General features: G+C 39.3%; 1 protein-coding gene across 1 annotated transcript in view; it reads left to right on the top strand.

Moving 5' to 3' along the window:
* LOC124470378 (inositol monophosphatase 2-like) overlaps positions 1–11,509 on the top strand; it is a 42,025-nt gene extending 30,516 nt beyond the window's left edge. Inside the window, exons 3-5 of the mRNA XM_047024218.1 lie at positions 7,944–8,039; positions 10,684–10,841; positions 11,325–11,509. Of these exons, the coding sequence (XP_046880174.1) occupies positions 7,944–8,039; positions 10,684–10,841; positions 11,325–11,509 (439 nt within the window). The remainder of the gene's footprint in view (positions 1–7,943; positions 8,040–10,683; positions 10,842–11,324) is intronic.
* The last annotated feature ends 646 nt before the right edge of the window (positions 11,510–12,155 follow it).

Raw genomic sequence — 12,155 nt, 5'->3', positions numbered from 1 at the left:
TATTGTTCTAAGCATTTAACCAATGACAGAAGAGATTTGGTATAGCTTCATGTCTGTAGGATGGACCAATGGCTTTTGAGAACTGTTGTTTCGATAACATGGTCTGTTGAAGAATGTTCTGGGGGGTTCAGGGCCATCAGCTGAGTAGTGTTGGTGGGCTGGATTCTCCCGGTTCCATTTTAGAATGCTAGATATAGGTATGGAATTGTCTTTGTGTTATTGTCTTATGTTTGTGTGCTGATGATGTTATGTTGGTAACGTTATTATGTTTACATCTACGTAAAATAAACATTAACTCTGTGCTTCACCCGACTTCAGCTTAAACGATTGATTCTCTCAAAAACTTCCACAACAGTTTTGGAGGGGGCACTAGGATGTTCATTGAGGTGCGACCTGGACTCGTGAGTGGCAAAAATGAGATTCTTCCTCAGTGTCAGGTGGTTCAATGCGGCATTTTGAACAGGGGAAAGTGGTGAGTTACTGAGATCGATTACTTTGAGCGAAGTTATGGTGAGGTTGAAGTTATTGTTGAATTTGACGGGGTTTTGTTTGAATGGTACAATTTTAGTCTGATAAAGAGATGTGCAATTCTATTTCTTACATTTACTTAATTCGGGTCCAAATTGTGATATAGAACTCCGGGAGTTGACGTCACGCAATCCCAGTATGCACCGGTCATCGCCATTTTGGCAGTAAAATGGAGAGCCAAGGGGAGCGCCAGTGTACATACATATATACTTACATACATATTATACATAGTTTAATTTGCTGCCTATTTCAATGAACGTTGATTCAACATACAGTGCCCTCCAAAAGTATTGGAACAGTGAGGCGAATTCCTTTATTTTTGCTGTAGACTGAAAACATTTGGGCTTGACATCAAATAATGAACGTGAGACCAGAGATCAACGTTTCAGCTTTTATTTCCAGGTATTTACATCAGGATCTGATGCACAACTAAGAAAATATCACATTTTGTTTGAATCCACCCATTTGTCATGTGATCAAAAGTATTGGAACAGATATACTTAAAACATATTTAAGTGAATAAGACTTAATATTTAGTTGCAAATCCTTTGCTTTCAATAACTGCAGCAAGTCTGTGACCCATTGACGTCACCAAACTTTTGCATTCTTCCTTTTTGATGCTTTCCCAGGCTTTCACTGCAGCCTCTTTCAGTTGTTGTTTGTTTTGTGGGGTTCCTCCCTTCAGTCTCCTCTTAAGCAGGTAAAATGCATGCTCTATAGGGTTTAAGTCTGGAGATTGACTTGGCCAGTCTAATACCTTCCATTTCTTGCCCCTGATGAACTCCTTTGTTGTTTTGGCAGTGTGTTTTGGGTCGTTATCTTGCTGCATGATGAAGGCTCTGCCAATCAGTTTGGTTGCATCTTTCCTTAAATTGGCAGACAAAATGTTTCTGTAGACTTCCGAGTTCATTTTGCTGCTGCCATCATGTGTTACATCCTCAATGAAGATTAATGAGCCCGTCCCAGAAGAAGCCATGCAAGCCCAAGCCATGACATTACCTCCACCGTGTTTCACAGATGAGCTTGTGTGTTTGGGATCATGAGCAGTTCCTTTCTTTCTCCAAACTTTAGCCTTTCCATCACTTTGGTAAAAGTTAATCTTTGTCTCATCAGTCCATAAAACTTTGTCCCAGAATTTTTGAGGTTCATCTCTGTACTTTTTGGCAAATTCCAGCCTGGCCTTCCTATTCTTCTTGCTAATGAGTGGTTTGCATCTTCTGGTGTAGCCCTTGTACTTTTGTTCATGAAGTCTTCTGCGAACAGTAGATAGTGATACCTTCACTCCTGCCATCTGGAGGTTGTTGCTGATCTCACTAACAGTTGTTTTAGGGTCTTTCTTTACAGCTCTCACAATGTTTCTGTCATCAACTGCTGATGTTTTCCTTGGTCTACCTGTTCGACGTCTGTTACTTAGTACACCAGTAGTTTTCTTCTTCTTCAGGACATTCCAAATGGTTGTACTGGCTATGGCCAATGTTTCTGCAATGGCTCTGATTGATTTTCCATCTTCTCTAAGACTCACAATTGCTTGTTTTTCACCCAAAGACAGCGCTCTGGTTTTCATGTTGTTTTCACCTCTGAATACAGTCTGCATAGACAAAACCTATCTTACCCAATCTGAACCTGAGTGTAGACATTCAGTGGTATTTATTGATTGAATAATGTATGTAATAGGACACACCTGGGCAACAAAACACACCTGTCAGTCACATGTTCCAATACTTTTGCTCACGTGACAAATGGGTGGGTTCGAACAAAAAGGTGATATTTTCTAATTTGTGCATCAGATCCTGATGTAAATACCTGGAAATAAAAGCTGAAACGTTGATCTCTGGTTTCACATTCATCGTTTGATGTCAAGCCCAAATGTTTTCAGTCTACAGCAAAAATAAAGGAATTGGCCTCACTGTTCCAATACTTTTGGAGGGCACTGTAGTAGATAGCTGCAGTGCGCCGGGATGCCTCTGAACCATCGGGAAAAGATAAAGGGAGAGCATTTTACGATTCCTAAGATCCAGAGAGAAGAACCCCATAATTCCTGACAACCATCTATGGCTTCAACTGAGGATCATTCAGTCTCTTGGAATGACTTAATTGTAATAAATATGTAATGGCATTTTTGTGATGAAAATTACACTGATATAATGTACGTTAGCCAACGTTAGTAGCTAACCGTTGATGAGCGTTACAGTACAGACTAACGCTAGCTAGCTATACAAGTTATAAAACTGACTGCATTAAGGTTACACAGCAATTTGTAGCCGGTAGACTTCAAAGCTGAATATTCATCACTAATCCCTCTGATTGCGTCCATTTATATCCCTCCGGGGTTTTGTAGGCTTTTAAAGACTCTCCAGAGTAGGACGAAGGAAAGTTGATTAGAAAGTTGTAGCCGACCCTTACAAAAAATAAGTATATTAAAGTATACTAAAATATGGACAGTACACTTTTAGTTCACTTTTGACATACTTTTAAGAAGTATGCTTAGAAAATAGTTCACTTTTGATATACTTTTAAGAATGCTTTGAAAATAGTTCCCTTTTGTAAGAAGTATACTTAGAAAATAGTTAACTTTTGTTGTACTTTTAAGTATGCTTTAAAAATAGTTCACTTTTGATATACTTTTAAGAAGTATGCTTAGAAACAGAAAAAGGTATACATTTCTTCTAGGGTAGGATGTATGTTTTCTATTATTATACAGCAAAAACAGTCAAAATAATTTTTAAGTACATTACAGGTTACATTTTTTAGATCCATCTTATTCTAATTATTAATGTCTATGAAAATCTATTATGCATTGCATATTTAATCTTTTTTGGTGTTGAAGCTGTAACCTTAATTACTGCCAAAACATTCTGAAGCTCTATATTCTTATAGCAATAATTATCAATTGGAGTATTAATGGAAAAAAACGAAAAAACTACTTGAGAAACAAGCAGACAGAAGGGTTGCATTATGCATTTGAAGGTTATACTGTCTAACTGACTGAAGAACGAAATAACTATGTGAATTAATGAAGATAGTGTGGCTAGTGTGGAATTGACTAGCATTGGCTAGTCAATTCCTATGATGCAAGGCGGTAAATAGTGTAAAAATTTGCTGATACGTTTGCCGTTTGCTCGAAATACAAATGTAACTTAAAAAAACTTTTTTTTTTTATGTGTCTGCTTAGAATGTAGTGTTTTGTTGCGTGGTAATTGTCATTGTTGTGCTGGTTTACCATTGTAACCATGAGTTAAATGACTGTTACATTTCATAAGAACAGCTGGATTCTTGCAATTATATTGTCTATGTAGTGAATAGCTTCTTTAGGCTAAGAATCCGCAGTTAAATGATGCGAAGGCCCTGTTTTCGCCACGTGATTTAAGATCTGAGGCGTTTCAGGGGCCCCTAAACATTTTAATACATTAGTAAGTAATAGTAAAATAAATTTTAGAAGTTTCCTTTTTGAAGTACTTTCATTAAAGGAAAGTGCACTTGTAAGTATTGCAAAGTATACTTTGAAGCTCTTTAGGAAGTATACTTCATGAACTGAAAGCACACTACACAGGTTACTTTACAGTATTTCAAAGTATACTTTGAAGTACTTGAGGAAGTATACTTGATGAACTGAAAGTGCACTACACAGGCTACTTTGCAGTATTCAAAAGTAAACCTTGAAATACACTATAAGTGTACTTTAAAGTGTACTTAATGACCTAAAAAGTGTACTTTAAAGTGTACTAAATGACCTAAAAAGTGGGCCAATTCAGTTTACTTAGTACAAAAAAAGTGTATAAATAAGTACACTGCTAGTATACTTTAAGTAACATGATAATAGTATACTTTTTATACTAAGTATACTTACAAAATAAACTTGAAGTATACTTTTTTTTTTTAAGGGGAAATATCTGGTCTGGATACAGAAAGTCAGGGAAGCTTTCCGTTTCACTCGTAAAGGTCGTAAAAATAACTCTGGGAGCATTATATGGATCACTGATGTTTAATCGATCAAGTTTTGCTATAGCTGCCTATGTCTTTTGAATTAAAGTGAGCAGTGAACTCGGACAGGTTGGAATCCGTGCTGGAGCTGTCAGAGCAGTTCATTTTTGCCACTGCTATCCTGCGAAAATGGCATCGTAAACATTAAAGTCACGTGGGGTCCGGAGCTCTATTGCTACATTCCTACTGTAAATCCTCTGTGTTTAGTCTTTGAGTAGTTAAAAGATGCAGTTGTGGTCTGTGTTTAGTCTTTGATGTTGTTCAAAGCTGCAGATGTAGTCAGTTTATTTGTTGCTGCGCCAGTTGTCATATGCATAGTGCATATGTATGGAGCTAGAAAGCTGACAAAAGTATCTGAATTTGAATGTGAAAGGTCTGAATTATTTGTATGTCGAATTTCATAAAACTGAAATATTTTACTGTTGAATATATAATATCTGAATTATTTGAATGCCGAATTTAACAAAACAGAATTATTTTGATCCAGAAATACACATTTCTAAAATTCAGATTGCAGGAATTCAGATTCTTGAAATTCAGATTGCATGAATTCAGGTTCTTGAAATTCAGATTGCTGAAATTCAGATTCTCGAAATTCAGATTGCTGAAATTCAGATTCTCGAAATTCAGATTGCTGAAATTCAGATTGCTGAAATTCAGATTGCGGAAATTCAGATTTTGTCTGAACTAGGCCTAAGGTGAAACAGCTTGCCCTCACAGGGAAAAGTAGACGATTTCAGAACGACCGAATCTAGACATTCTCTGACCGAATTTTACCTCAGAACAAAAGCTAAGAGTTGCTCGTTGGAGAAAGATTATGGAGCAAGGGCTTATGAAACTTGTAAAAACTTGTGTCTTCTCCTATGCCAAAATCGGCAATTACTGTTACCAAGTGAGTCGAGACAGAGTCGGAGGGCAGCGGAGACCGAAGACGCGGAACAACTGGCAAAGCTATAGCATGTATATATTTATGTTCCGTTGTTCTCTTTTTCTGTGTTGGAGTTCTTTTAAGAGCTTGATGGCATCAACATCCAGCCTGATATAAAATCATGAACTTCAATTGTGTCTCTTAATTATAATACCCACACAGAAAATCCAGGTTGAATCAAGTCACGCTAGCTAGCTACTGTATTGCTAATAGCCAATTTTGGATGGTCAAGCATAATTTTCATTGTCTCCTTATTCCTATCAAAGTCAATGTTAAGCCTATAGGCTATGTTCATTTCCTAAGTGACATTTCAGATCGGTTATGGATAGTGAAACATTTGCTGTCTGAGAGATCGGACATAGTATTTAACAGCATAGATATAATGAGTTATCTATGGGTAACAGGATATATCTGTAATGCGGCCGGGTGTGATTTGATTCATCGTCCACATATCGTCTGGAAGTCAGTTTCGATCAAATGCCAACGATCTCCATACTAGATCTTGGCGACATATCTTCTACACATCGGGACGTATGTGTGCTATCCCAGATACGTATGTGTGATCTGGGTCTTCCTCCAACTAGCAACTCAGTTTGTTCTGAGGGAAAGTTCGGTCGTTCTGAAATCATTTACTTTTTCCTGTGAAGGCAAACTGTTTCACCTTTGGCCTAGTTCAGACAAAATCTGAATTTCCGCAATCTGAATTTCCGCAATTTGAATTTCAAGAATCTGAATTCCTGCAATCTGAATTTCAAGAATTTGAATTCCTGCAATCTGAATTTTAGATATTTGTATTTTTGGATCAAAATAATTAAGTTTTATTAAATGCGGCATACAAATAATTCAGATATTATATATTCAACCGCAAAAATATTTCAGTTTTATGAAATTCGACACACAAATATTTCAGATCTTTCATATTCAAATGAAGATACTTTTGTCAGCTTTCTAGCTCCATACATATGGTTGTCCATCCATGGGTGTGTGGATGAGTGTATGGGTAATGTGGAATGTTCTCGAAATTCACAGTGGATCCTGATCTGCGAATGGATTGGTTGAAATTGTCATATCTAGTTACCATTTTTTTTTTACTTTCTCACAAATACATGGTATTGCGATATTTTACGGAATTGTATGAGCCATCTAGGTCTATTGAAGTCATGTAATTACTAAAGTATACTAATACATGTTAAAGGGTTCGAGGCCCGTTGCGTTGAAGTCGTACAAAGGATCTTGAGTCTCATTAGGGGTTACGAGTTTATTGCTACTGAGATGTGTGTGTTATGATTTATTCTTAGTTTGGTGGTGGACCAATGCGTAGCAAACATTGGTTAATAAATCCTAACCAAATGTATAAGTTGCAGATTGTCAACCAGAACTGAGATGGATGTTTAAACGGCTAATCTGATGTGGTGTTTTCCATGCTGAATTTGAATCCCGACTTCTCTTTTATGTGAGGAAAGAGAAGTTAAAGAAAAAGTGAGGAAATTGTATAAGTTTGTCTGTTGTGTTAAATGTTTGTTTGAAACAACGAGGAGTATAAAATAAGAAAATAACTCATCCATAAAAATACACATTTTTTTCTTCCAAATGTGCTAGTCCGCCGTCTGTTGAATAATGTCTGCAAAAATTGCCAGATAGACAGCGCTTGGATCAGAAAGATCAAGGCTGTGGTTTTGTGAGTGTCCAGAGAGACAGGAAAAATGGCAACGGCATTTGTCACAGTTTACAGACAGAATCAACAGCGATGGTGGCGAAGGAAGGAATTGTAAGGACGTTTAAGTCAGAGATTAGGTAAATTTTTTCACCAGTCTGCCAAATTTATTCGTTTTGATTCAACTATGAGGCTGCTGATCATAGACATAGACATAGCCTTTATATAGCCTATATCTATGCTGCTGATCACCATTCCCTCTTGCAGGGGAAATGAGAAGACTACTATTTCAAACTACACTTAGTCTCTTAGTATTTTGAGTTGTACATGAGCCGCAAAAAAAATGCTTTTAAATCTATGTAAACTTTATAAATATTAAATATGCATTTTTATATAAAATATACTGAAATATCAGTTGTAAAACTGTCATAAAAAAACGGACCCCTATACAACCGAAGCAAGCAAGCACACCCTACAATTTCCCCAGAAATTGTACCCTCTCTAGTTTTTTTAATTTTTTTATTATATTAGCAGGGCTACTACTGTGATAACCCAAAACATTTACACACTTTTGGATTTGTTTTGGACCGTAAGACTAGTTCATGAGACAAAGGTTTAGACATTTAGCAAAAATGTACAATGTAGGCCCAGTTAAACACTTGTTACACTAGCCAGTTTTATGTTACTGGAGAAGGGGGCACATATTAAGGCCACTGAAAATGAAATTAACAAATGAAATGACCTTGTTTTAGTAGAAATATCAGAATCAAATGAATTTATTGTACTTGGTCCAAAAAACCTGGTGGTAATGTTGGGCTGACAGTGATGTTTGTGATTGACATATCTGTCCAGGGCCCTGATCCTAACAGAGATTGGAGCAAAGAGAGATGTAGCGTCGCTGGACATCTCAGGAAACATGAGCAGACTGCTGTCAGTTTCTGCTCATGGGTGAGGAGGCAGAGGAGAGGGTAGTTCAGGAAGACAGGGGAGGGGAGAAAGGGGCCTAAGTAAAAAGGAGGGATGAAAGGGGGATGCTCAGAAACAAGACAGGAGATGAGTAGGAGAACAAAGGGGAAGGCAGAGTGAGGGCTGCTGGATATGACAAAGGGTGCTGACAAAATAGGCAGAAATGTGTAATTCGCTGTCACAATCGACACAGCTGACACTGTGTTCATCACTTATCCATATCCACCAAGCGTGAAACTTTTATTTGTTGTCATTTGAGATGAGAGAGCACACCTGAGAAGCATAATGACTACTTCAAGGAAACAGACTGTAATCTCGCAAAGTCTTCCTGAGGAGGGAAGGTCAGAGGAAGGATTTTTATAGGGAACTCAAAAAACACTCACATAACATACGACCAACATATGTAGGACAACACAAGGCAGACTTTCCATCACAGGCCATACTTTCATTGGTCAGGCTTAACCTATCAGCTCACTATCTTAGCCACATGTGTTGGGCTCCACCTGGTCGTAAATAACACCCCTAGATGTCTTACAGGTCATATCATAGTTATATGTAGTGAATAGAACAATGAAGACAACAATAGGTCAAAAATAAATACGATTTTGCGCCCGGCGCAAATCTAAAATGGGTTGGTTTGAACTAGCTACATTACTGATGGGTGTGGTTTGGGCGTAACGTGCAGTAAACCAATCAGAGCGTCATCTCACATTCCCTTTAAGAGCAGGCGCGCTTGTTACATGGCGGATTGCTATTATAAAGGGGGATTTGCCAGGCGCACGCCAGGAGCGGTTCACAGCCGAGGAGACCGACGTTCTCGTCAGGGCCGTAAAAGATAGAGAGGTGACTTTGTATGGGAAAGGCAGAGCCTTCAAATTCTTATTTTTATATACATTTTATTTTCTTAATTGTTATATTTTTAAATTGTTTAGTTATTAGAACATAGGCTGCATGGCGGTGAAACGGAATTCTGATTCTGATGGAGATGGGAGAAGAAACCCACCCAAATTAGCTTAGGTTAAACAGGCGTGGGAGGAAATTGCCACGATTGTTACAAATCAAGTCCACATACATAAAGATTTCTCATTAAAATCTTTTTATAATCATTGAAGAAATGTAACATGCCATAAATCAAAACAATGTAACGTAGCTTCGCAGAAAGAGGACCCTGGCCTCGACAGCAGTGCGCAAGGGCCAAGCTTGCGCCCTTAAAATAGCATCTGAATAACGCGCCATCGACTTTACACTACGTTTTTCCTGGTCAGTGGCAGAATTTTTTTCTGAAGCTGCAAAATAGCACCAGGGAACGTTTGCGCTGGAACACGCCTCGTTTTTTCGCTGACCGCCCCCGGGAGCGCAAAGTCATTCCCTAATTTACCGACATGCGTCTGTGGAGGGAAAAGTCTGCTTTGCATCGAGTGCAAACTAGGAATGATACTAGCGTCATTCAATTGCCATTGAAGTCAATTGCGCTGGGTGCAAGATAGGGCCCTAAGACTTGATCTACTTATTGGGATTTACATACGCTAATAGTAAATCCTCCAGTTTCTCCCAGGTGGGGTAATTTAATGATTTGGGGAAGGTGCCTCATTCCTCTGCCCAATCATGGTTCCTCTGAATTGACAAGCCTGAGGGTGTTTTCCTAGGCCTACTGCATGTCCACCATAGCCGAAACACAGCAAACTTAGAAGCTACAGATCACACTATAAAACGACTCAGTGTCAGTGCGCACTATGTGAATGCAACCATGTCACGGTCAACCAACAAAGAGCAGTACAGAGACCAGTATTTATCCATGTGTTGGCAAGGGGGCCTAGCGTGTCATTGATGAAAGCAAAAAAACAAACAGCTAACAAACAAGCTTTGGTTCCTAACTAACCCCCATTCAACACAAAACAGGTGCAACATGGAAAACAATACATTCAAATGTTACACACTAGCAACTTGTTGTGATCCGGTGAAGTTATTCTCTTTCACCAATGGAACAAATCCCCCTAAAATATAATTTGTTAAGCTTATCTTTTCTTCTGCATTGAATAACGAAACATGGTACGCCTTTTCATCTATCAAATCAAATGTATTTGTATAGCCCTTTTTACACGCAAGCATGTCACAGAGGGCTTCACATGCGCCCATAGAACTGCCCCTCAACCAACCTAAATCCTCAAGGAAGACAAGGAAAAACTCCCAACGGGAGAAAAAATGGAGGAAACCTTGGGAGGAGCAATTCAGAGAGGGAAATCTATCAGACCAGTTAGTTTAATTAGGATTTGTGTGATCTGGATTCCAAAAGATAAGAAATGGTTTTGAATGATTTACCACTTAAGTCACCTTGTAACATTGGGACAAGTAGTGAATTCTACACACAACAGTTACAGAGTGATTTGGAAAGTATTATTTAAAAACTTGGCTTGTACTGGGTTGAACCTGGAACCTAGCCTAAGGCTTATATAATGACGTGCCTACCTACACAGATATCATGGCTCAATGATGTTGTGTTGAACTGTACAACACAGAGAGCCAGAAACATCCTGATCGATATTGAGAGGAACAGGATTTTTTTGACACGTTTGGTAACTGAAAGCATGTTATGCGTTATATGTGGACGTACTGTTTGTTCCCCCAGGGTGAGGATCATTGGCAGCTCCATTCTGGCGCTGTGCCAGGTGGCATGTGGCAGGGCAGAGGGGTACTACCATTATGGTCTGCACTGCTGGGACATGGCCGCCGCTGACATTATCATCAGGGAGACTGGAACAACCTCCCCTTTGTCTCCCTCTATTGGTCCGCTTTCCTTTTCACTCCTCTCTTTCACCTTGTCTCACGGCTTTTTCTTTTCCTGAATTAAAACAGGCTAATATCATGACTGTGTGTGTTGGGAGGTGGGGGGAGTGTGTGTATGCTGCTGTGTGTGTGGGGGGATAAGTGTGTGTAGGCTGCTATGTGTGTGCGTGTGAGGAGGGCTGGGGGTAAGTGTGTGTATGCTGCTATGTTTGTGTGTGTGGAGGGGGGGGGGTAAGTGTATGTATGCCGCTATGTGTGTGTGTGTGTGGGGGGTAAGTGTGTGTATACCGCTATGTGTATGTGTGGGGGGGGAGTAAGTGTGTATACCACTATGTGTGGGGGTTGGGGGGTAAGTGTGTGTATGCTGCTATGTGTGTGTGTATTGGGATGGAGGAGGAGGCCAGAAACACTTTGCTGGGAGCTCTAAAAGGGTGCTTTGCTCTCTCTTCTATGTGTGTCTGTGTGTATGTATGTGTGTTGCAGGTGGTCCTGTGGACTTCATGTCCAGGAGGGTGGTGGCAGCAGGATCTCTAGAGATGGCCAATAACATCATCCAGCAGCTGCAGCCTATCGGCTACGAGCGAGATGACCACGACCCTTCGATTTATACCCTTCATATTTCCTGGCATAGTTGCCCGTTCAAGAATGTCCCACATGCAAAGACATAGACAGATGCAGACAGACTAAACAGTGTCAAGGCTTGGCTACAGTGGGTTTGCTTCCTTGTGTGTGATTCCAGCAGACTACAAAGTCTAGGCTTACCTACATAGACTGCAGTCTACTACCCTCCTTTCTACTATTATAGTCTTCTCTCCTTTCTATTAGTTTCTACAAAGGATGGTGGGCTGCTCTTATGTGTTCATTGCCATCCTTAAGAGTTGCTAAAGTGTTATTTTATATATATATATATATATATATATATATATATATATGTATTAATTTTTTTAAGAATGACAATTAAATCTATCTAGATAAACTATGCTGGGCCTGCTGAACCTGTACTTCTTCCACAGAAACTGGTCGGGGAAGCGTTATTTCTGTCTGAAGACCCTTGGGGCTGACAGGATAAACGCTCTATGTATAATCTGAGCACCTTCATCCACCACAGGGTTGTCGAAGAACGGATACGCCATAATTGATCCTGACACGGATCATGCTAGTTCCGAACCTTGTTTACCTAGAGCTAGAATAATCCACCTTAATGGAACAGAACTCTCGCTAAAGTAAGTGAGACTTGGCGAAATAAGTCTTGCTTTTCCTTAATCTACGTTGATGGAACACCCCCCTGCCCACCAAAGTAAATTCCTTGTTTGT

This window comes from Hypomesus transpacificus, chromosome 8, assembly GCF_021917145.1.
Source record: "Hypomesus transpacificus isolate Combined female chromosome 8, fHypTra1, whole genome shotgun sequence".
Taxonomy (NCBI): Eukaryota; Metazoa; Chordata; class Actinopteri; order Osmeriformes; family Osmeridae; genus Hypomesus; species Hypomesus transpacificus.
This window is presented reverse-complemented; position numbering and strand designations above follow the sequence as displayed.